General features: G+C 40.3%; 1 protein-coding gene across 3 annotated transcripts; it reads left to right on the forward strand.

Annotated features, from left to right (window-relative positions):
* Nucleotides 1–26814, forward strand: LOC135464709 (TGF-beta receptor type-1-like). Of its 3 annotated transcripts, XR_010443680.1 has the most exons (11): nucleotides 1–126; nucleotides 2955–3069; nucleotides 5750–5907; nucleotides 7781–8014; nucleotides 9178–9408; nucleotides 11917–12084; nucleotides 12870–12959; nucleotides 13485–13682; nucleotides 16979–17109; nucleotides 18296–22071; nucleotides 23058–26814. XR_010443680.1 is itself a non-coding variant. In XM_064742213.1 (10 exons), exons 1-10 carry the CDS (start codon nucleotides 57–59, stop codon nucleotides 18413–18415), a joined length of 1515 nt encoding a protein of 504 aa, XP_064598283.1. In that variant the 5' UTR covers nucleotides 1–56; the 3' UTR covers nucleotides 18416–26814. The 3 variants fall into 3 exon arrangements, 2 of the variants coding, with proteins under 2 accessions (XP_064598283.1, XP_064598284.1); XM_064742213.1 differs by having other exon boundaries at nucleotides 18296–26814; XM_064742214.1 differs by having other exon boundaries at nucleotides 12876–12959; nucleotides 18296–26814.

A 26814-nucleotide genomic window follows, 5' to 3' on the forward strand; every position in this document is an offset into this window, starting at 1 on the left:
TCCAGACTGAATGCTAAATGACGCTAACGTAACTTGTTATTCAACGCGCCTGCAAAATGCAGCAGTGGGTTTTTGGAATTGTACTTGCAGGCGCTATCTGCTGCAGTTATGTGCAGGCTCGATACAGTGAGTAATGTTTTTTTTAGTTCATAAATGTCGGTTTTCAAAGTAGACATGAGATGGAGAACACCCAAAAGTGAGATATCAAGCGAAACAACAACAACATGATGTCACTGATTCGCACTCCAGTCTTTACATCCAGAGCACATTTGCAATTTACACATGTTTTGTCCACATACCTTAGGGTGAAGAGAGCTGCAAATGCATGTCAATCAGATGCAAAATACGTCTGTCAGGCTGTGTCTGTAGTAGGAATAGGCAAAGCACACATAAACAAATGTAGGTACGATACTAAGCAGTATTAGGGTGCAGTCTTTTTTCTCCTGTGATAGATTTCTCCTAGGTGCTGTACATTTATGACATCTTGGTGTATTGAAATGAGACAATTCAGTGGTCTGATGGTTACAGTGTCTGTCGTAAAGTTTGGAGACCAGGAATCAAACCCGGGTCGGGTCATAACAAAGACTAAGAAATGGTACTTGTTGCTGCCTCACTTGACCCTCGGCACTGAGGGGTAAGAGCAGGGAAACAGGGCTGGTCGGCCAGGTGTCAGCATGACATGACTGGATGTGGTGTCATGTTTGGTGTCTTTGGTATGATACTTCTGATGGCAGTGCTTTTGTGGCATGGACTTGCACTGCCACAAGACATGGACTTGCACTGCCACAAAAAGACACAGTATGTGTATACACATCTAATGACTTCTCGTCATCACATCACCTAAAAATTGTTTTTGTATGACATTAAAACTCAAGCATTCATTCATTATGTTGGCTCCTTCCCTGAGAATCACAGTGTGCTCTCTGGCCAGATCCTTCACTGTTCTCCCTTAATGCTTACTTGTGACAAATCTGATGTGCAACATGTTGCTCAACATACATATACCTACTTGACCCAGCCAGGAGTTCATACAGGCGATAATTTGCCACTTGACATGCTTGACTAGTCCATCATGTTGCTTAGTTGTTATTCTTGCCGTAGATAATTTCAAATCTACCCACAATGCTTTATTCTCACAACATTTCTTACATCTTACTCAACATATTAAGAAGGATGGCCAATTAAGCAGTGTGGCGAGACTTTACTGTAGGATTACCGAACTACTCAAGCTGTTCATGTGTCGTACTCGCTTGTCATGCCATATTGGAGTTTATCACATAACTCCATTGTTATATAGTGTTGTAATGCTAGGAAACACACTTTTTAAAGTTACAGAACACTTTTGATACATTTCATTCGGTTGCAAGCATAGGATCAATATTATACAGTGGGCGTAACTCAAGGAATTGACTAAGTGATGAAGTAGGGTGAACTTGAAGGGTGTCAGTTTTTCACTGAATCATGGTGCTCCCAAAACATGTGTGAGAGTGTATAGCTACTCTTTTTGGGAAGTAGACAGTTTATAGGGAAGCATAAGAAGTGGACAGTTAGGGAAGCATCACAAGTGGACCGTGTATTGGGAAGCATAAAAAGTGGACCATGTATCGGGAAGCATAACAAGTGGACAGTTAGGGAAGCATAACAAGTGGACAGTTAGGGAAGCATAACAAGTGGACCGTGTATTGGGAAGCATAAGAAGTGGACCATGTATCGGGAAGCATAACAAGTGGACAGTTTATCGGGAAGCATAACAAGTGGACCGTGTATTGGGAAGCATAACAAGTGGACAGTTTACAGGGAAGCATAACAAGTGGACAGTTTATAGGGAAGCATAACAAGTGGACCATGTATCGGGAAGCATAAGAAGTGGACAGTTTATAGGGAAGCATAACAAGTGGACAGTTTACAGGGAAGCATAACAAGTGGACAGTAAGGGAAGCCTCACAAGTGGACAGTTTATAAGGAAGCATAACAAGTGGACCGTGTATTGGGAAGCATAAGAAGTGGACAGTTTACATGGAAGCATAACAAGTGGACCATGTATCGGGAAGCATCACAAGTGGACAGTTCCATATCCCTGCTCACAATGGTGATCTGATGTCTGAAAATACACCCATTCCAGATCAACATGGTGATCAAGAGTGAACTGATAGATGTGAAACCTCTAACTCCGTGCAGACAATGTATTTCATCATGTCTTACTGACTGAAATCACAATTCCTGGCCTTTGAAACTTAAATTACCAGTATTTTTTTTGATGTCATTTTCTCTGCCTATTTTTTTACAAGCTCCCTGTTTTTGTGCATTCCTATATATATATATATATATATATACATGTATATGTATATATATGGTACTTAGTTCGTATAGCTCTGGCGCTAGCGCAGCGTAGTGACCCAGAAGCCTCTCACCAATGCGGTGGCTGTGAGTTCAAGACCAGCTTATGCTGGATTCCTCTCCGGTCGTACGTGGGAAGGTCTGTTAGCAACCTGCGAATAGTCGTGAGTTTCCCCCGGGCTCTGCCCGGTTTCCACCCACCATAGTGCTGGCCGCCGGCGTATAAGTGTAACATTCTTGAGTACGGCGTAAAACAACAATCAAAATCAATCGTATAGCTCTGAGTGCTCCGAGCCATGTTGCAGTTTGTTAACATTGCAATAACATCTCAACTTTCAATACAAAGTGTTTGCTCTTTTTTTCCTTTAACCTTCTCATTTATATGATAAGCAGAATCTTATGAGTGTAGTGTGTTCATATGAAACTCTTTAAAGAAATTGTGCTCGCGAATTTCTCCCAACATGAATCTTGTGCATGGTGTGTATGCAAATTTTCTTCAGTTTATTTTGTAACTTTCATCAGAAATGTACACTTATGTCTAATCCTCTATATCCAAAAGAGATTATCCAGAAATAGGAAGTGAGTGATTTAATAGATGATTCATGTTTATCGTTCAGAAGCAAGGTACTGTCACTGCACAGTGTGCGAAAGCAAAAACCAGACTTGTGTAACAGACGGGATGTGCTATGTGACACTGGAACAGGCCAAGGGAGTGTACAAATACACCTATGGGTAAGACTCCAGCCCTTTTGACATATGATTGTTGACTCCTAGCATGGTGGTCGTGGTTGTATAGTTGACAAACATTTTTATACATGTTCATGTATATTATTGATACACATGTTGGTTTTTACTTTTCTTTTTTTTTTTGTTGGTGTATGATTTTGCCACCTATAATTTTTAATCACCAAGTGTACAGCGTGCATGTACAAAGTAAAGTTTACAAGTATAACATGAGTGGAAAGTTTCAAAGCAGGTGTTTTGTCAAATAAAACTTACTGTAATTCTTCAACCTTTTCGACTGTTTGCAAGGTGTTCATTGAAGCATATTCTGAAGGCATTATCCTGTGTTCACCGATTATAAAATTATACTTTTTGTGAAGCTCTTAAACTGGCCAATCCAACCAACCTAGTTTTGCCTCCAAAATCAAATTAAAAGTGTATATAAATGGCACTGAAAATTGCTTTTTCATATGCGAAAAGGTTGAGGAATTAGTGTACTTCCAGATACACTACTACCTGGTGTTCATTGGCAAAGCATTTTTATGCCATCCTTGTGACGGCATTGATGTCATTGTGGTTCTCACCTATGGTCATGATAGGATTAAATTCTCTTGGAAGATTAAGGATTAAACAGTATAATTGTTTCCATCAATCGTCAGTCCATATTATCAGAATTAGACCACCTGGTCAGGTTTTTACAGTGATAAAAGTCAGTAACTGTCAGTAACAGTATCTCACCATGTCCATTCAAGCAGCTGATAAACATAGGCACAGGGACCCATTTATTAAATTGTCAGACCAGTGGACCAGTGGCTGAGGTGCTTAGTCTGCCAACTCGGCACAATGACCCAGGAACCTCTCACCAATGCAGTCCAGCTCATGCTGGCTTCGTCTCTGGCCAAACATGGGAAGGATTGTCAACCATCTGTGGGTGGTTGTGGGTTCCCCCAGGCTCCTACACGGTTTCGTCACACCACACTGCGAGTTACCGTCGTATAAGTGAAATATATGGCGTAAAACACCAATCAAATAAATAAATAAATAACAAAATACCTCAGTCAAGGAAGATCCATACACAAAATATTATTGGATGATCTCATGTGATCCACTTTGAAGCCCCAAAACAACATGATTAAGGTGTGAGCTGGACAAGAGCTCTGAAGGAGATTAAAAAGGCAATTCCAACATTAATAAACTAAAAGCTTTTTACATAGCTGCTCTGGCAAATACAGCGGCATTTGGAAAAAGATAGGCTTGGATGCGTGCCAATTGGCACTAGAAAATCACTGAGCTTCAAGGCTTTTGTGTCGTCAATGACTCAAATGCAAGACAACAACAACAACTGGTTTCTGTAAAATTTTAGAAGTTGTACCTTGGTTATCAGTTAAAGTGTTCCTGCTAGTCAGCCTTATCAACATGAGGTTAAACTTACAGCCTATGGGTTTCCAGCTGTAAGTGCAATGGGGAATTTATTCAGGGATTCAATCACCTCACCCTTTAGGCAATTATTCTTCATACAACAGCCAGTGTAGGCATGCTTCATTAGTGTCTGGGGGGAACTCCCAAAGACCTGTAATGTTCATTCTGAAATTTACATGTACATGTGCAGTCTTCAGTATTGGTGGTGCATCATTCATTAGAATGGAAATGCCAAACAAACTACCAGCTACCAGTATTGGTGGATATAGCTTTGATTTTTATACATACTGTATTTATGCTCTTCATTTTCACCAATACAATAGTTAGGTAAAGTTTGGAAGTACATGTATTTTTTGAATACTTCCTACCTATGGGGCATTAGTGGACTACCTGTACATGTACAATGTAGAAGTTAAAGTTTAAGCTTTTCTGTGTCAATATTTCAATGCATCACTACCTCTGCAGTTTTACTAACTGCTTTCTAATAATTAACCAAGCTGCCAGCATTCTGTGAATGCCTTGTGTTTCACTCCACTCACACCACTGTAGAAGATATTGCATATACATGTAGTGTTGATGTCGATACTGTACTGAGTAATATGTTGAGCATGATGAGTTCATGCTGGTATGTTAATAAAATAAGATGGGTAAATGTGCATTTTACCTGCGCATGTATCTCTTACACTGATGCATGTGAGAAAATTTGTCAGCATATTGCCAGAGGTCAGTGGTTTTTATGTCAAACGCTCTGGTTTCCTTGACTCATAAAACCAGACCACCATCATGCAAGTTAAAAATTCTTGAGTACGGCATGTAATCAGAAATCGAGTAAGGGATTAATTTAAGTGTGGTAAATGATGTTTATGTTAAACTGTGTGCGTCCTTGTGAAATCACTGTATTTAAAAGGGAACGAACAGCTTCCTATAGTACATGTATTTTCCTGAATGACATGTATATTTCCTTGAGGGGCCTCCGTGGCTCAGTTGGTTAGTGCACTAGCGCAGGGTAATCACCCAGGAGCCTCTCACCAATGCGGTCGCTGTGAGTTCAAGTCCAGAGCAAGCTGGCTTCCTCTCCAGCCGTAAGTGAGAAGGTCTGCCACCAACCTGCGGATGGTCGTGGGTTTCCGGGCTTTGCCAGCTTTTCTCCATAATGCTGTTTCCGGTTTTCCACTATAAAGCTGGCCGCCGTCGTATACTTGATTATATATTCTTGAGTACGGCGTAAAACTCCAATCAAATAAATAAATAAATATATTTCCTTGATCAGGTGTATAAACCAGATGAACATGTGGCCCCAACATCGACCGTTAAACTGTGAGGTGAACCAGAAAATGGTGTCAAAATTCAATATCCTGTGCTGTCAGACTGTGGACTACTGCAACCGTCAGCTGAACCCCACCCTTGTACCTACCACCATGCGAGAACGTAAGGCTCTGAGAAATGCCGGCCGATCTAGCTACTAAGCAGATTTAGCTAATGTTGCGGATCTAGCTACTTTGGCTGATCTACATGTAAGCTACTCTGGCAGATCTAGCTACTCTGGCAGATCTTGTTACTCTGGCAGGTCTGGCTACTCTGGCAGATCTAGCTACTCTGGCAGATCTAGCTACTATGGCAGATCTTGTTACTCTGGTAGAGCTAGCTACTCTGGCAGATCTGGCTACTATGGCAGATCTAGCTACTATGGCAGATCTTGCTACTCTGGCCGATCTGGCTACTGTGGCAGATCTTGTTACTCTGGCAGATCTAGCTACTCTGGCTAATGTAACTACATGTATTCTGATTTAGTTACCCTTGTCTGTCTAGTTTTACACTGGCAGGTCGTTCTTTTCTTCTTTAAAACCATCTCAGTTATGCGATAAGCAGAATCTTATGAGTGTAGTGTGTTCATATGAAACACATTTGAGAAATTTTGCAAATTTTGCTTGCTAAATTTCACAACATGCAACTTGTGTATGTTGTGTACGCAAATTTTCTTTAATTTATTTTGAAACTTTCACCAGAAATGACAGATCCAGCTATTCTGCCAGATGTAGTTACACTCTGCCAGATGTAGTTACACTTGCAGATGTGGTTGTTTTGGCAGATTCAACTAGTCTTGCAAATCCAGTTTCTCTGGCAGATCTATGTACTCTGGCAGATCTAGTTACTCTGGCAGATCTAGTTACTCTGGCCGATTCAGCTACATGACAGATCTATTTACTATGACAGAGCCAGATTTCCAGCATATTTTTTTGTGACAGATCTACATTTATATAGTTTAGGCTTAGTTTTGGAATAAATGTAGGTTTACAAAGCTTCATCAAATAAATTCATTTTGATAAAGTGATTGTCATGTGTAATGTGCCTGTCCTAACTTTATACATTACAAAGCCTATGTAGATTTCAGGTGCAATGATGCAAAAGTTAACAAATTCTGATTCTGAAAAACAAAACAAAAGAAGTTATAACGAGTTAAAACATAGAGAATAGATTACAAAACTGCGTGTACGTCGGGCCTCTGCAGTTACGGTTCCATCAAGAGGAGAGCTAGGTACGTGTTGTACATGTATTTTACCTGTTAAAATAGATGACTGCAGTATAACACACATGTGTAACGTACAGATGTGGCCAATTGTAATTGAGATGATGAAAGAAAAAAGTTGCTCTGTGGCTATGATTTCTAAAGGCATGTACATCTTTAAATTAAAGATGAACATCTAATTTTTGTACTGTTTTACAGAGTTTTGTGTCCTTTGTATTTTCTCGCTTGGGGTGCATTTCTGTTTTATAAACTCTCCATAGTTGACACTTTCAACTTAAGTGCATTATCTTCATTTTGCACAGAAAGCTGTTTTTACAAAAGTGAAATGTAATCAACTGCTAGGCCTAACAGACATTTTAAACCAACCCATAGACTAGGGCACTGTGATTTGAATACTTCATTTTATTAGATTAATGTTAGTTGACATACCATTCATGTAATTTACACTTTGCCAGTGATTAGAATTGATTGAATGGAGGGACCTCCATGGTCAGGGTTTTTAGCATGCCAGTGCGGCATAATGACCCAGGAGCCATTGAACCAATGCGGCCGCTGTGAGTTCAAGTCCAACTCATGCTGGCTTCCTATCCGGCCATTCTGTAGATTGTTTCCCCCATTTGAAATGTTTTGAGAACAATGTAAAACATCTAGCAAATAAGTAAATAAATGAATGATTGACTGGCAGTAAATTGTGAAGTGTTATGTAAAACTCCATGCATAAATTAACATACATACATAAATACACCTGTGTTTCTTGATTTTTGATTTCTAAAGCTGAAGACATGGTGACTCCCTCACCGAGTCCGGACGCCCTGCAGTTAGCGGCCATCATTGCCACGCCCATTTGTGTGATCTGTCTCATCTTTATGGTGATCCTCTGTACCTACCAGCGATTCCGACGGCCGAATCCCTTAGGACAGAATCCAGAGATTGAACCCATCATGCCACCCTTTGGACCTGAAACTATACAGGAGTCTTTTGATTGGTCCCACTCAGGATCAGGGTCAGGTGGGCTAGTCTAGGCATTTGCTGTTAGTATTTGTATAATGGTGAAATATCAGGATTTATTATTCATATAAATCTAACCTTGCCTCGGGCGAGGCAGGGCAAGAGGTTAGCTATCATTAACATTAGGGGATGCTAGGTGGTAGGCAAATAACTGACCCACACACAAAATCAGAGTGAGTGATGTGTATTGCTGCCACCTGGGTGACCAGCCAGGCTGATGATAGTGCAAGGGGGTGACTAACTCCTTACTGCCCTGTTCACATTAGGGCTGGGTCTTTTATAGCCCCAGCGAGGACCTTAAAGAAAGCATTTAAATACCCAGCTGTGGGTGTCTACTCAGTACATAATTTAACTAAGATTTGTGTTTCATTTAACTGCAACTTAATCTGCTGTTTATACTATATATATAGGTATGTATATAGGTATGCAAAATATGAAAAACCTACTACCTTTACTTTCATGACTAAACATCATTTAATCGCTATGAAACCACACTAACTCATTTAATTTCACTTTAAACCCTCAGTAAGTTCTTAAATATCATTCCACCTGCAAGCTAGTAACCATGATGACAAAGTATAAGTTAAATCAGACACAGTCATATGCAATATCCCTACCTAATATGAATCACTAATGATGAATTTCTTCCCCAAACACATCAGTGCTCCCAAAAAGGCAGGAAGCCAAATCCTAACTTTAGCCTGTCTACATAAAGGTGAAATATCAGGATTTATCAATCTTGTAAAGGTGAAATATCAGGATTTATAAGTCTTGTAAAGGTGAAATATCAGGATTTATCAGTCTTGTAAAGGTGAAATATCAGGATTTATAAATCTTGTAAAGGTGAAATATCAGGATTTATTCTTTATATGTATTTCACATAGCTACCTCTAGACATCTTGTTGTTACATTTTGGGGAAATTCATAGCCCAGAGATCAAGATGTTGACAAAGAAACAGTTAATTTCATGGCATTCCAGTCTGTGCTGAACAAAATGATGAAATCTGTGTGTGTTAACAGTTTAAAAATGCTGCATAAGGATAAGTTCCTCAGAAATCCTTATCCATTTTAACTTTCAGTTCTTTGAGAATGAACTTCCAAGGTTAAAACAGAGAACATAGTACCAAACCCTTTCAGTTAATTAGTATTTTGTGTGATGACAGGTCTTCCTCTGCTTGTGCAGAGAACTATAGCTCGCCAGATCACCCTACAGGAGACCATTGGCCAGGGACGCTATGGGGAGGTGTGGAGAGGACGCTGGAAGGGGGAAAACGTCGCTGTCAAAATTTTCTCATCTCGTGAGGAAAGGTCGTGGTTCCGAGAAGCGGAGATTTATCAGACTGTCATGCTGAGACATGAGAATATTCTAGGATTTATAGCAGCTGATAATAAAGGTATGTCTGATGTATTAACAAGGAGTCAGTGCCAACATGTGCTCGCATTTCTGCTGTCTTTGGGTTGGTTATGTATGGTTGGTTTAAATAATGGATGGCATTAAGCCTGTATTAATACTGTTTAAAACAAGGTATTGGTTTTAAAGTTGGGTCGGTCGGCACAATTTTTGAGGGTTTAGTGAGATAAATTATAGTAAATGTCCTTGGAGTTTCTTTTATTGATAAAAGTTGGCTATTTTCGCACAGTCCTGAGTTGGCGGCTAGATGATAGAAAAGGAAAAGATCACATGTTGGTAAATGTCATGACAGATAACTGACAGTGTACAGAATTCAACATTTCTGAAGTAAGATGAATTTACTTTCATGGAAACGCCATCAATGGAATGATGAGTCCTCATGATTGTGAAATCACCCACCAAATCTAGACCAGAAGACGAGAGTAATTTTTCACACTATCACATGTCGGGGTCAGCGTTGGCTTCAGCGTAAGGGTCGGCGTCAATGTCGGCGTAAGGGTCAGCCTCTGGGTCAGCGTTAGCATCGGTGTTGGCGTCAGGGTCAGTGTTGGGGTCAGGGTCAGTGTCAGCATGAGTGTCAGCATCGGTGTTGGCATCAGGGTCGGCATCAGTGTCAGGGCCTGTGTCATCATCCGGGGTGCGTCAGGGTCAGTGTCAGCATTGTTGTCGGTGTTGGCTTCAGGGATAGGGTCTGAGTCAGGGTTTGTATGGGTCATGGAATTCGGGAAAATCACGGAAAATTGCTTTTGCCTATTCCAGGTCATGGAAAGTCAGGGAACTTTAGCATTATGTAAATCATTTGAAATTATAAATACATGAAATAAAATGGTATCGTAAACCAGAAAGTATATCTAAACTAATTCTCGTACCATCCGCTCACATTTGTGCTAGTGTTGTCTGATTGGTGTATGTAATTGTAAATAATATTGAAGAGCTCCAAAATCAGGGGTGACAACTTCTGTGGTACTTCCTGTAGCCTCCCACATATGTAGACTATTTTGTTGAGTTATTGAAGCGTAAATAGGTGAAACAAACAAGCGGCATTGTCATGCCCAAAAAGTGTCGTGTTAGTTTTAGCTGGTTGGGTGATGTACGGTATGGTTGGCTAGGGTGAGGGATAGAACCGATCGAGCTAAATGCACCGTATGCTAGACGCAAATAGAGCTCTCAACCATTGGAGAAGGTGCCCTGAAAAGCCATATTAAGTCTTCAAAACATCAACGTCAAATGGAAAGGAGAACAAGGGATAAAACAGAGACAACACAAATACATAACTTTTTTTCCTGTGGCTATAGCCTCCAGTAATGCGGAAAGGGCAACTAATGATTAATCTCTCTCGTCAGCCCTGAGAAATACTAGCCAGGAGATGTAGGCGGTTGCCTGAAGTTAACTCCACATGAAACAACGAGTAGGAGCTGGAGCAGATATTTTTCTTCTTCAGAAACTCATGAAGCAGAATTCTGGATCTGAAAAACATGACCTCAAATGGGACATGTACCAGTAACCTAAATAAATTGAAATGTGTCTTGAGAATTGTGGTGGATGCTAGAGTGATGTGATGACATCATACATGAATACCAACGATTCATTGTTGTACGGACGTTGTTCTGAGCAGAATGAGGGACCTAAATGGGTTTGACCACGATACTTTCAGAGTAGATGTACTACTATTTGACACCATGGCAAACAAGACTTCATACAGTCATTTGTGGAAATTTGTTGCCTCTCTACTTGGTGCCCGAAATCCTCACAAGGAAGTTTTTTTTGACTACTATAGTTCGATCAACATGTAGTCAGCCATTCACAGGGTTGCAATTGCCACCACTAGTTCAAGTTTTGCATGTTAAAGACCACTGTCCAAGATGAGATCCTTCTCCACTTCAACGACTGACAACACCATGACATACAAATCCTTTCCTCTGCAATCTTTATGCATACAATAAACAGTCATATCTTTGACAGTATATTAATTTTGGCCTTTCTTGTTGATTTATCATCCTACATTATTTTGATTGAGAGGTCAGTATTGGAACGTATCACCTAACTTGAACATTATGCAGTTTAACGGACTGCGAGCTGCTGGTGTTCCCTGAATGCTCTGCTGAAAGTCTTTTGTTGAAATATTATATTCACATGTGACAGGTAACAGCCTTTTTTGAAAAACTTTTTTTTGGGATAGTAAATGTTACACTCCTTTCTAATTCATACAAAACAGATAAAAAACCTGTTCTAGGTCTAGTTCTGATATATATTGCGTGACATTTTGCTTTCAGCTGTCACTGAGGAAATTAAATGTGCAGGGCAGTACATGGGAATCTTGCTTCAATTCTTGCAAGTTCTCTGTTGAAGACACCTGTTCCCCCCCCCCCCCCCCCCCCCCCCCCCCCCTATCAATTTTGTGTTTTTTATTTTCAATCAGGTATCTCATGATGCTAACTGTAATCATCAACAGACCCAGACACCTGCTAACTGCCTGATTTATTATGTACAGATATTGGTTCGTGGACACAGCTGTGGCTAGTATCAGATTACCATGACAACGGCTCGCTGTATGATTTCCTCAATCGCACGATGGTCTCAGTTCCTGACATGATCAAAATGGCTCACTCAATTGCCAACGGGCTTTCTCACCTCCATATGGAAATAATTGGCCAGCAAGGTAGGATGTAAAGTATGCAGGCAATGTGTGAAACTAAGGCCATTCCTTAAAATTAGTTTGTTTTTTGCATAACCCTACCCACCTATCCACCAAAAAGACCCTCACCCAAATCATTTTATTAATTTTTGTTCTCAGAAAATGTATTTCCAATGCAGTTTGCCTTTGAATTAAAATTTTATTGTAAAATCCAAGCAAGAAATACAATAAAAAAACAAAAAAGTAACACCTAAACTTACCATAATTTTTTCCAGATACAGTTGAGTTACATAGGAATGTTTTAAGGATGGCCTAATTGCCTGCAGGTGTTGGTGGTACAGAGTGGGCTGTAGTATAGAATTGTGTGTGTTACAGCAGTGTAATGGATTAGAAACCATAGCACACTACATGGGCTTGTTCTTGCTTTTTGATGAAACTTTGCTACAAGAAGATGCCAGGAGTCGTGAAAACATCTGTTGGAGTTTTGCCCCTTTAATGAAATATTCCACTTTAACTCGCTGTAAGGAAAAAATAAGTAGAAAATAACTAATGTTGCATATACTTGTACTAGTTGTACAGTGGGTAATATTTGTAAGTCTACTTTCATGCTAATCTTAAATCACCATTGATCCTTGTGCTGAGTCAGGACAGGAAATGCAGCAGAAAAATTGCGAATTTTTTTTTTTTTTTTTGGGGATTTTGTTTTTCTGAGAGTGGCGAGTTAACAAGTCAGAAAAAGCCTTGTGAATTGAATATATGCGCTGAAGGCATCATAGGCTGAGAGGTAATGAGATAATACTGTTACTGAGTTCCAGGAAAGCCTGCCATTGCTCACAGGGACCTGAAGAGTAAAAATATCCTCGTCAAGTCCAATGGCACCTGCTGCATCGCTGATTTAGGTAAGGTAGCATACCAGCTTTGATGTGAAATCTTGTGGGCTAGGAGTCCTCACTGGTCCAGTGTAAAACATGTTGTTATGACAACCAAATACGGATACATAGAGAATATCTACACAAACATTATATTTAGTTATTTATATGATTAGTATTTTACACCATACTCAAGAAGATTTCACTTGGGATGTTGGGAGGAAAATAGACAAGAGCCTGGGGGAACACTGCAAAGATTCTCAGATTGCTGGCAGACCTTCACATGACCAAAGAGGAATATTCTGGCTAATATGGTGAAATGCAGCCCATATCGTAAACAAGAGAGAAAGAACAAAAAACTTGTTGTATCACTTTCACATACATGTAAGTCTTTATCTCAGCTGATGAGAACAGCTTTAACCCATATCTAAGTGCAACTACAAATGAAGAGGTACTTCATCGTTGTATATCTTACTCTTCTGAACTGTACTGATTGTAGCCAAGTTTTATGCGCATAAGCTTGATGTGCTAATAGGCCTCTGTCTCTGTGTACAGGCCTGGCCGTGAGACACGACCCTATCACAGACACGGTGGACATCGCCCCCAACAACAGAGTTGGCACCAAGCGCTACATGGCCCCCGAGGTACTGGTGGAGTCCCTCAACATGAGTCACCTGGACTCCTTCAAACGAGCTGATGTGTATTCGCTGGGACTTGTCTTGTGGGAAATGGCCTGGCGGTGCTCATTAGGAGGTAGGTTCTGTGTCCAGTTTCTCTAACTTCACATGGTGTTGTAAGAATTCCAAATATGTCCGACAAATGGCTGTGGCTGTTCAAGTCTGGTTCAACGCCTCATCCGGAATAACTAAGGTTATGTCATTTAATCCACTTCGTTCCACAAGGACTTTCAGATCCTTAAACGGAGATCAACATTTTGTGTTTCAAGGGTGGTGAAATCTGTTTTGAATGTATGTACGATATGAATTTTGACATTCCCTTAATCCATAAACAGCATTTTCAAATGCTCTCTTTGGTAACCAGGATTAGCAAAGGTACCCAGAATTTGTCAATTACATATTGTCTCACACATCCTTAATACTGACTGCCATTATATAATAGAAAACTTCCTGATATTGGCTTAGACAACAATCAGGTAAACAAATATATATATTACATCATATAATTCAATTTATCTGACCTATTTTTCAGTGCTTATCGAACAGAACATGGAATTCTGTCACTTTTTTTGTTCATAATGTATTTTGTCTACAAGGTGTCTGGAAGCAATGGCATAGTTTGGTTTAAATTGCCGTTACAAAGTAAGGCGAGGTATTGTGAGTGGGAGCGGGGAAGTGATGTCAGTGTCTGAGTAAACTTCTTTGGGTCAGTTGAATTAGATTTTATGCTTGGGTCTGCTAGTCTCACAGTTTTCACAACACCTTTATGAAACTTGATGGGAATGATGAACATGATTTGGACTCGTTTTGATTTTAGCAATTAGGGATTTAGGGATGTTTGCATTTTTATTCAAATTATCAGGTTGTGGACCTGTACTATAGTAGGACAGGGTTAAGGTTTTTTGTTTGAGTCAGCTGTTGCCACAGTTTTTAACCTCACCAGATAATTGATTTTAAATAATTAGGTATATTTATATTTTTATTCAAATTATCAGGTTTGGACTAGCCACTTTACCCAGTACCCAGTGGGCCAAGATAAGGTTTTACAGATTTTACACCATCACGCTGAAACTTGGTGGGGGATGATGAGCATGCTTTGAAGACTTCATAGACTAAACAACTTCAGATAATTAGAGATATTTGTATTTTTATTCAAATTATAAGTTTTTTGACTTTGCCATTTTATCTTAGCCTGCACTAATCAGGTTTGTTGGCCAGGGTAACGTTTTATGTTTGGGTCAGATGTTCCAACAGTGTTCACGTCATCTTTATGAAACTTGGTGGGAATGACGAACAGGATTTGGGGACTTTTTTTGACTTTTTTGTTTGTCTCCGCTGTTGTCAAAGTTGTCACGATATGTTCATGAAACCTGAAAAATGTTCACATTATACTTGATTTTTTCTGTTTTGGTAAAAACTGCCCTGTTTTGGACTTGCTGTGTTCACATTCACTTCACAGGTGTATATGTAGCCTCAGAGTAAGGTTTTATGTTTGGGTCATTTGGGTTATTTGAACTGAAGCCATTACGGGCAAACTGCTGGGTTTCTCGTTCCCCTTTGTTTGATTTGAGCATTGTAGTTGTCAAGGGGTTATCTGCCCTTGACTTTATCATAGGATATGTGCTTTTCAGATGTCACTGTCTTTGTCACATAGGACATGGGTTATGTGTGACAGATATGTTTTATTCTCATGTGCATTGTTAGGTAATATTGAATTTCTATAGGACATTGATTTAATGTGCACATGTACACCTATACATGTATCTACTAATGCATGTACACCTATACATGTATCTACTACCTTGTGGCCAAAGATTTTGAAAATTGAGTGACAGAAGTTTTCACGCGGAATTTCTACTGCAGTTAGAACAACACTTAATCCATTGATCTGTTAACATGCTATATGGAAAAAATGAAAGGCATGGGCGCCATGGGCACCATGCTCACCATGGGCATGCTCAGTCTTTTTTTGTCATTTTTGTCATTTTTTTTTTGTTTAATAATTGTTGTGCTGAATTTTGTTCTTTAACAATCTGGGGGATAAAAAAGCACAGAAATACTCCCACTCATCTTATCTCTAGTTTTACTGGGGTGGTAAGGGGCCTCTGGCTCAGGGGGTTAAATGATTGGCTCACTGTGACTGCCATGCTCCTGACCAATGAATCCAGCTCTAACTGTTGCAACCCTTTGTCAGGTACATGGCAAAGGTTGGGGGTCTCTGGCTCAGGGGGTTAGGCTCATTGTGACTGCTATGCTACTGACCAATGAATCCAGCTCTCAGTGTTTGAACCGTTTGTCAGGTACATGGCAATGGTTGGGGGTCTCTGGCTCAGGGGGTTAAAGCATTGGCTCACTGTGACTGCCACGCTCCTGACCAATGAATCCAGCTCTCACTGTTTGAACTGTTTGTCAGGTACATGGCAATGGTTGGGGGTCTCTGGCTCAGGGGGTTAAAGCATTGGCTCACTGTGACTGCCATGCTCCTGACCAATGAATCCAGCTCTCACTGTTTGAACTGTTTGTCAGGTACATGGCAATGGTTGGGGGTCTCTGGCTCAGGGGGTTAAAGCATTGGCTCACTGTGACTGCCATGCTCCTGACCAATGAATCCAGCTCTCACTGTTTGAACTGTTTGTCAGGTACATGGCAATGGTTGGGGGTCTCTGGCTCAGGGGGTTAAATGATTGGCTCACTGTGACTGCCATGCTCCTGACCAATGAATCCAGCTCTAACTGTTGCAACCCTTTGTCAGGTACATGGCAAAGGTTGGGGGTCTCTGGCTCAGGGGGTTAGGCTCACTGTGACTGCTATGCTACTGACCAATGAATCCAGCTCTCAGTGTTTGAACCGTTTGTCAGGTACATGGCAATGGTTTGGGGTCTCTGGCTCAGGGGGTTAAAGCATTGGCTCACTGTGACTGCCATGCTCCTGACCAATGAATCCAGCTCTCACTGTTTGAACTGTTTGTCAGGTACATGGCAATGGTTTGGGGTCTCTGGCTCAGGGGGTTAAAGCATTGGCTCACTGTGACTGCCATGCTCCTGACCAATGAATCCAGCTCTCACTGTTTGAACCGTTTGTCAGGTACATGGCAAAGGTCGGGGGCCTCTGGCTCAGGGGGTTAAAGCACAGGCTCACTGTGACTGCCATGCTCCTGACCAGTGAATCCAGGTCTCACTGTTGCAACCCTTTGTCAGGTACATGCCAAAGGTCGGTGGTTTATTCATGGCTTTTCCTCCACCCTTAAACCTGACCACCTTCACACGAGTGAAAAATTCTTCAGCATAGCCACACTATCAAATAAACAGATAAATACTACAGTTTCACTTGTGTTATCAGTGTGCGGAGGCTGAGCTGGTACTTTTTCTACAGGTATGTGTGAGGAGTATCACCTGCCGTATTATGATGTGGTGCCGTCCGACCCGTCGTTAGAGGATATGAGACAAGTAGTGTGTATGGAGAAACAGAGACCTTGTATACCCAACAGCTGGCACTCCAATGAGGTGAGTCTGGCGTCATGTATTAGCTCTCATTTCTGACAGGGCTCACATTTAACACTAACCCTCTGGTCCAAAACTAGTCAAACTCGGGCTGGCCAGAACTGTTAAACAAGCACTTTTCCAGCTGGAGTTTGACGGATAACTACATTTACACACTCTTGCAAAAATGAAATTCTGCTAGATGGTGTACATAGATTAAATAAATTTTATATGTATATTTTAACATACATGTATTTAAATAAACGACAAGCTAAATAGATCAGTTGATCTTCAGTCATGCTTGCTCTTTTGGCTAGTGAGAATTTATAGTTAATTTTTACTCCTCAGGCTACTTTCACAAAGCTTTAATACAAGGCTTTAAAGCTTTCCGCAAAAGGTTCTCTCAAGGTTATACTGCCATTATGTGATGTTATTTATGAAAAAAAGGTGCGAAAAATTGATTTACGAAGTTTTGTGAAAAAGTCCCTGAGTGTTCAGTTTCAGGAGAATTTACCCATTTGTCAAGTAAATTTATTATGAATGATGTGACTTTGTGAGAAAAAATTGGTAGAGAAATACTGATGAAACGTTGATCAAAGACTTGCTTCTGGTGCCAACGTTCAGAACTAAACTAACAATAGGATATGTGTGGAGAAGTCAGCAACGTTTGATTGGATTTTTTCTTATAAGATAAGATCATTTCATAAATGAACTTTGCTGGAGTTTGGTGGCAGAATTGAACTGGAAGATTGCGAACCAAGTATTTTTGTTTGACATCATGACCATGACTCTAGTGAACCTACAGTTGGCCACCAACCTGCAGATGATCGCGGTTTCCCCCATTCACTGCACAGTTTCCTGTGATATTGAATAATGCTGGCCGCTGTCAAGTATGAAATATTCTTCAGTATGGTGTAAACCACCAATAATATAAATAAATCTAAGGGTCTCCATATAAAAGTTGATTACTATGATATGCTTGTTTTCAAATTATCCAGTTCTTCTGAACATCTTCAGGGGAGAAAAACAATTTTCTACGATAAAACAAGCTTGTAATACATGTAGTATACAACTTTTATGATAAACGACCCCTTCAATCAGCAGTGGTTAGCAATTTTGACATGAGATGCTCATAAGTTCGTCTCTGATTCATTCAATTCAACAATTGCTTCTATCCTTGTGACATGACTGCGTTACCTGCATGTTACAGTCCTTGAGAGTGATGGCCAAACTGATGAAGGAATGCTGGGCTCACAATGCTGCTGCCCGTCTCACTGCCCTGCGCGTTAAAAAGTCTCTGGCCAACAACGCCAAGGAGTTGAAACTGTAGTGAATGACCGCAGACAAGCTGTGAACTTGCCACAAGTTTGTGTGAGTGTGGAAGAGTGTGTGTGTGAGTATGGATGTTACCCTGTAAGGTGGCTGCAGCGATTGGTAATTAACTTCTCCCAAGATTCCCAAGAGGGAATCACCTCTTAGTGTTTTGTGGGTTCGGTCCAGTGAGGAATTGCAACACACACTTGTGGAAAAACGTGTCTGTAGAAACTTCCAAGTGCATCAGACTGTCAGCCAACTGATGACCGGACCACACCACAAGGAGAGGCTCATGCTGCGTTATGATAGACAGTCATAGCAATGTGTAGTACATTCAGAAATACTCTGATACAGTCAGAGAGTGCTTTGATGTACACTAGTGAGTGCTTACATGTACATACATCTACATGTTTGGCAGAATATGATGTCTGTTCTGATGTGACATTGAGCACCAATGTAAGTGTACATGTACCCACATTTGTACCCTGAGAAGCTCGGCCTGTGCAGGTCACATTATCCCGGGAAATATAGCACACCTGGCCATATCACAGAGTGTGACCTGCTTAGCTACCTCTCATGTACTTGGCTGATTAATTTCAATAACTAATCAAAGAGGAATTTTGTTGTTGAATTTGACGGGTTACAAGTTTGGTAAGGAGGGGATTCTTTGCTTAATCCAGCTAAATGGGTTAATTTTCTGCCCAGGTTAAACTTGGCAAGGAAATACCCTTTTTTTTTTTTTTTTAGGTGATTTTGCGATAAAATTCGAATTTTGAGATTGGGTTTCATCGTCCAAAGCATTTTTCAGAGTGTGATGTTTAAACAAAAGAGTCGATTGACTGAATCCGAGTCAAAAGTCCTGGTATTTTTATGGATAATTGGTGTTTTACTTGATGTTTAAACTTTCTTTCTGGCATGTACATAAACTTTTTACATACATCATTAACCAATATTAAGCCTGAGTGTTCCATTAAGTGTGTCAAACCTCAGTCAATCATTCATTACTGCCAGCAAGACAGCAGTCTGTGTACATGTATATACATAATGAAATGGAAATCTGAAAACAAGTCAGTCAAGCACAAACTTTTTTTTGATGTCAGTGTAACATATGAGAATGAATGTAACATATGAGAATCAATGTATTCAAGTTCAACATTAAAAGAGGCACAACCCGTTACAGCTAAATTGTAGTCCCTCAAAAGTGATGATAGTATTTCCTCTGAATTCATCCTCTAAAAAGGTTGTATTCTGACAACAATTGTATTTTAGGGTGATAATGTCTAAAAGGAGCAGCAGCAGCCATTGTGTGTCATGTGATTTACATCACATGGCTACTGTGAGCACTCGGGGGTTTCTTACAGCCATAAACCTCACTGCCATCATTGAAGTAAAAACATTTTTGAGCACGGCATTAAACAACTATCAGATAGATAGATAATTCGCTTCACAGAGGAAGGTCACAATGTGGACATATATGTAATGTTGTGATCAGGAAATCTGCACATACTAAGCGGACGTACTGAATCTCGGGGTAGGACGCCCCAAATCTGACACCCCAAAACAGACCTCAACCCACTGTTCAGGACAACTGTGACAGACACCGTGGCCTTACTTCACTGGTTATTTCAGGGGAGCGTGTGGTGGGGGGGGGGTCTCGGAGTGGTGATATTTCGTGTCGCGGTGTACAAGAGCAAGTGTTCAATCAGTGTACGTATGTCGGGAGAACATGTTGAAAGCGTCCGTTACTTTCATGCAGGTCCTTGTGATGTACACTTCATTTGTGACAGGCACACATTTGCATGTGTTGTACACTTCATTTGTGACAGGCACACATTTGCATGTGTTGTATACTTCATTTGTGCTTATTTTAGCTTTAAGCGCAGATGTTAGGTCTGTCATGTGAGGATGAATTAGATAATGATTTTAGGCTACTGATATCTGTATGCTGTACACTAAATAAAAGAGCGGTGGAAATCCGTCCTGCAACAAGGAGGCACATTACACATGCATGCACCCTAAAGATTCCTTCGTCGTCATATGACTGAAAAATTGTTGAGTACGACGTTAAACCCCAAGCACTCACTCACTCACTCACTCTGTATGCTGTACTGCCCTATTTGAGTGAAAGATCCACCCAAAGCCTTGGTCCATAAATAGCTGACACCAAAACAAGGCTGTCATGATGTAAAGAGAGTTTTGCCAACGGCCAGTCAGAAAGCTACCTCTGAACAAATGGCGGTGGTGTGCATTTGACCCTACATGTCAGGTCAAGCCTCTGGACTACTAAATCAGAATGAGAACTCTTTCTATGCTACAGCTGTTATGTAGCAGACAGTAAAGACCAACTTTGTTCCACAAGGCACCATGCAGAATGGCTCACTGAAATAGTTGAAAATTTTGTAAATACGCCTTAAAGGCTAATTAATTGAACTACCTTGACATCAATTGATTTTTAAAGTTTCTTTATTAGGGTTTCGTATTCAGTCATGGAGAGATGGAGGCAATAAGCAGTCGTCAGCATTCGTGTGGTCTTTCATGAAATTCGTTGGACATTACTTGCCTTCCACCAGTATCACAAACTTAATGGTATCTTTGGGTGAATATCTGCTTGTCACATGTGGAAAAATTTTTCAGCTACTTTGCCAAAGATTGGTGCTTTACAATGGGTATGTCAGGTTTCTTCTCCTGCAAAGTTGACCGTTGTTGTAATGCATAGGTAACACATTAGTGGATAAGGCATTGAACAACAATGAAATAAATAAAGAAACAAATGTATTCTCTTGTTGACTGAAGATTTGCAGTTTGTAATATTTTATTAGTGAAGCTTTGAGCCACTTGCTTCCAGCCTGCCTTTTAAATATATTCATGTGCTATATTTGTATCGTCTTTGACTGTGATAATAGCTCTAGTTTTATGTCTACTATGCATTGTTGTTGTTGTCCTTTATGCTTTACTAGCAGTGTAGTGTTAAACCTCAGTCATTCATGTTGGATGGTCATTTTACCTGGCACACAATAAAATGTAAAGTTGTTGTTTGGGGTAGGCCTATAATGACATATCCATTTGTCCTGTACAGGTATGTAGTATTGACAGTCACTTTTTCCGCACAGAAAATGGGGCACAGGAGGAACACTTACCTAGCACTGGTTGGCCTGGTGTCAGTATAATGGGACTGGGCGTGGGAGCGTGGTGTCTGGGTCTGAGGCATCCCACTCATGCAGCACTATAAATGTGTCAGGATTGCTTCTGGCCTGCTACAAGGAGACATTGTCATGATATGACTGAAATTTTGTTGAAAGCAACATTAAACAAACAAAATAAGCAAGCAAACATAGAAAGTATTTTTGGCTGTTCACCGTAAGTGTGTAGATTGTAATCAGTCCTGACAAGCACTCTCTAGGCCCTCTTACCACTAATACAGGTTCTTACAAGCACTCTCTCGGACCTCTCACCACTAATACAGGTTCTGACAAGCACTCTCTTGGCCCTCCTACCACTAATACAGGTTCTGACAACCACTCTCTCGGCCCTCTCACCACTAATACAGGTTCTGACAACCACTCTCTTGGCCCTCTCACCACTAACACAGATTCTGACAATCACTCTCTCGGCCCTCTCACAACTAATACAGGTTTTGACAACCACTCTCTCGGCCCCCCACCACTAATACAGGTTCTGACAACCACTCTCTTGGCCCTCTCACCACTAATACAGGTTCTGACAAGCACTCTCAGCCCTCTCACCACTAATACAGGTTCTGACAACCATTCTCTGGGCCCTCTCACAACTAATACAGGTTCTGACAACCACTCTCGGCCCCCCACCACTAGTACAGGTTCTGACAACCACTCTCTCGGCCCTCTCACCACTAATACAGGTTCTGACAACCACTCTCAGCCCTCTCACCACTAATACATTTTCTGACAACCACTCTCTCACCCCTCTCACCACTAATACAGGTTCTGACAATCACTCTCTCGCCCCTCTCACCACTAATACAAGTTCTGACAGCCACTCTCACAACTGATATAAGTTCTGACAGCCACTCTCTCGGCCCTCTCACCACTAATACAGGTTCTGACAACCGCTCTCTTGGCCCTCTCACCACTAATACAGATTCTGACAACCACTCTCTCGGCCCTCTCACCACTAATACAGGTTCTGACAACCACTCTCAGCCCTCTCACCACTAATACAGTTTCTGACACCCACTCTCTCGGCCCTCTCACCACTAATACAGGTTCTGACAACCACTCTCTTGGCCCTCTCACCACTAATACAGGTTCTGACAACCACTCTCTCGGCCCTCTCACCACTAATACAGGTTCTGACAGCCACTCTCTCGGCCCTCTCACCACTAATACAGGTTCTGACAACCGCTCTCTTGGCCCTCTCACCACTAATACAGATTCTGACAACCACTCTCTCGGCCCTCTCACCACTAATACAGGTTCTGACAACCACTCTCAGCCCTCTCACCACTAATACAGTTTCTGACACCCACTCTCTCGGCCCTCTCACCACTAATACAGGTTCTGACAACCACTCTCTTGGCCCTCTCACCACTAATACAGGTTCTGACAACCACTCTCTCGGCCCTCTCACCACTAATACAGGTTCTGACAACCATTCTCTCATCCCTCTCACCACTAATACAGGTTCTGACAAGCACACTCTCGGCCCTCTCACCACTAATACAGGTTCTGACAAGCACTCAGCCCTCTCACCACTAATACAGGCTAGTTAATACATGTACGACCCTGTGCCACAAAGCCATCATAGGCTATAACAGTGGTAATAAGTCAGTTAAGCCTTCTGTTGCTGGTGAAAGAACTCCCAGGTATATCCTGTTTGTACTAAATCAGTGAACAAGATGTCAAGATTGCGAAGACCACAGAATCAAGGTACGTGCAGATGTAGGAGGTTATCAGCGTAGCTATAAAACTGCCTAACATGGACTGTTTGAGTGGATTGTTTTCCTGTGTTTGAATATTAGACAGGCCAAACCTGTTAAAAATTTACTAGAATATTGGAGAGTTCTGGTGACGTTAAGGTATCTGCACAGTGATAGCTACCATAAGCAGTCCGAAGATTATATAAAATTACATTTATTTGGCCTGTGACAAACAAGTGTTATATTTGATAATTGTAAACAAAGAATTAAACAATGTGCATGTAGAATCAATCTGACACAGAGGGCAAAATCATGTGTGCCAAAATACTGCTGGTTCGGATGTTGTGGTTTCATTCGTTAGAGACATGCTGCTAGTAGTGGGTATTCTTTTGTGCATTACAATCTGCAAAAAGCACTTTTTTATTCCCCACTGGCAAATGCCGTGGAGGCATCTTGATTTTTTGACGTGTCTGAGAAGTGGGAACATGTGGATGTGTGGACTCCCGAGTTTGGTTAGCAGGAATTCTCCAAAGCTTATTAACATGAGCTCTGACAGACACATTTGGTACACATATATGCACACCATGAGTAGGAGGGGTCAAATTGTGTCCCAGTTTGCAGATTTTAAACGTAGATGCAAATTTTTAACTGTGTACGCGATTTCTCCATGTAATTAGCTTTATGAAATGATTAAGTTTGGAACACACTATTGTTACACGGTGTTGATAAACTTGTCAGGTTCTTTAAGTAAACAGTGCTTGAAATTTTCTATTTTTCCCACATTTTTGCTAATTTTGGAGTTTGGATATCTCGGTATTCACCAGCTACAAGTTACATATTTGCTTGTACTGACAACACTGTTACATATTTGCTTGTACTGACAACACTGTTACATATTTGCTTGTACTGGCAACATTTATACACATGAAAGTTTGTGTTGCTGAGATGGCTTCTCTGTTGATTACCAAATTAAGCTTTAGTACAGGATGTTTGCGAGTGAAACCGATACATGGGGAATCATGCACGTCACGACACAAACCGATGGAACAACAGAAATATACTTTGTAGTCATTGGTTTTAAACTCGTTCGTTTACTTGTTTGTACATACATATATATGTAAATTAAGATTTTACTGTGAGTGTTCAGTTTTTGTTTTCAGGTGTTGTAATGAGATTCAGTACATACCTGTAACTATGTGTAGCCATCGTCTGAGTGCTACTACTCTACTGTAAGTGCATGGCAGCTGCCATAAGGCCTCAGTAGGTGCATGTTTGTGTTTGAACAGCCTGGCCCATGTATGTACGTAGGCCAGCTCTGATCCTTTTGGGTGCTGGGAAACTCTCATTACACAATTTTGTAATTCGATTTTATGTTGAAGGGAATATGTAGATTATGTACGAGAATTTGACATTGTGATTAGAAGGCTTGGTGAAGTGGGTTATGTTCTTTAGGCTTCTTTACCCCATTTCTTCTAAATTTTGGGACACCTGGTCTGTTCATTTTAGCCTATATATATATATGTAACTGTAGCAGAAATATTGAGTTTCTTTTTTTCTCACGTGCTTAGACTATCTAATGAACAATATACTCATATCTTTACTTTTCCATATGGATGAGGAAGAAATGTAATATTCTACTTTCAACACTACTAATATCTGTCCCAAAAATTAGAAGAATTAAGGTAGTTTAATACCCTGGTTAAGGGCCCATTATCAGTGAGGTTGCAAGATTAGATCCAGGCTTGACTGGTTCATCTTAAGCTTTATAAACAGGTAAATTGTGGCGGCTTGGCTATCAAGTGTTCAGGGATAAACCTGAAAAATCATATTAGTGATAGGTGGAAATTGAAAAATACAACTATAAATCAGTGAGAGATAGTTCAGGTGGAAGAAAGTGTCTTCATCTGGCTTCTGATTCCCCATTTTTCTAACACAGTATTTCATGTTGGTCTTTCTCTGTATGTAAGTAAATGCTGTCGTCATTTCCCATACATATGTGTCACTTGCTTTCCAACAGGATGGATCAATTAACGTATTTGACACATAAAAATTCGTCCAGCACTAAGTTACACATATTTTTGAGAGTTCTATGGATCTTAGAATGGTGTTTTGAGATGATTGTTGTTCTTTTTTTTTTTTTTATGAAGTAATATTTTATGAACCTGTCTGAAAATGTACTTACTGGGAAGGAATATTTAGGTCTAATACAATATGTGCAGGCACAGTCAATACGGAGAATGGTTATCTGGCACAGGCAGCACTGTAGTGCAATGCTTCCAATAGAAATGCATCAACAGCAGGACGCGCTGATGTTTTTATAATGATATGGGAACCCCATGTTTGTGGATATACACATTATTTACATATGTTTTATTAGTGGCATGCCTTTTTAAAGTTTGATGAGTTTGTTAGATTGTTTGAAGACTATCTGTAACATTTATTTGACAGTGTAAATGTAGCATGAATGAGGCATGATTGTTTGATTGCTTGATTGCGATCCTCTTATTCGCTGTGGATCTCCAATGCAAGATTCTTGTCTTGTGTACATGTAAGAAGAAATACGGGCAGTTTTCTGGTGAGCAAGACGAATTTCCCTCACACCTTTGACATCAAAGTGAAGGTTCAACTGTCATCCATATTGTGAAAGCCTATTTTTCCCTGTTCTCTGGTAGTAGCCGACTTTGATGAAAGAGCATTGTTAGTCATGTATAGCCCAGGGTATGCTTTCATTTTCACGCCAGTAGAAAGCCTCTCAGAAGAAAACAAACGTTCTCATATTTCTTATGAAAACATTTGTTAAAATGAAAATTGTTTTTAATGAGTGTACCAGTGTGTGTTCCTCCATTTCTATTCCCTTTTCCTTGCAATACCACATCATGTCACCCAGGTTGAGAAAAGCATCACAAGTGAATGAAAACTTCATGATTGATATCTGATACCTCAAACTCCTCAGTTTTGTTAAGATACAACTGCTGACTTTTATTCTTAGCCCAAGTTACCAAAATAATACGTATAAGCAAATCATAATTTTACATCACAAGATATTTCTGTAAACGTTAATGTTTATAACCTTTTTTATTCTACTATTTTGTGGAAAAAAATTTGACCTGTAATTGTTTTATGTGATGTCATGTTTTCTGAAATGTATGAGTTTGATGCAAACGTAACTTAACACAAAACATCTCTGAAATTCAGTGTCCACAATTTTGTTTTCTCTGCTCTCGTGTAATGGTGTAATGTTCATAAGGTATAATGTTCACAGATGTGTTTGTGACATTTCATTTATTGCACATGTACAAAATAATCACGTATCTACTTCCTTGTTAATTTTATCATTGAAATAATAATAATATTGATGCAGTGTGCTTTTACATACATGTGCCAGATTAAGCTTTTAAAGCTTCCAGGCTATGTGGGGTTTTGTTATTGATATAAATTGTCCATCCTGCTTTGTTAAATGTTTTTATTGTGGTATGACATACCACAGTCGAGCTGACATTAACTGTATTAAAACATGGTTA

The sequence above is a fragment of the Liolophura sinensis genome, chromosome 4 (assembly GCF_032854445.1).
Source record: "Liolophura sinensis isolate JHLJ2023 chromosome 4, CUHK_Ljap_v2, whole genome shotgun sequence".
NCBI lineage: Eukaryota > Metazoa > Mollusca > Polyplacophora > Chitonida > Chitonidae > Liolophura > Liolophura sinensis.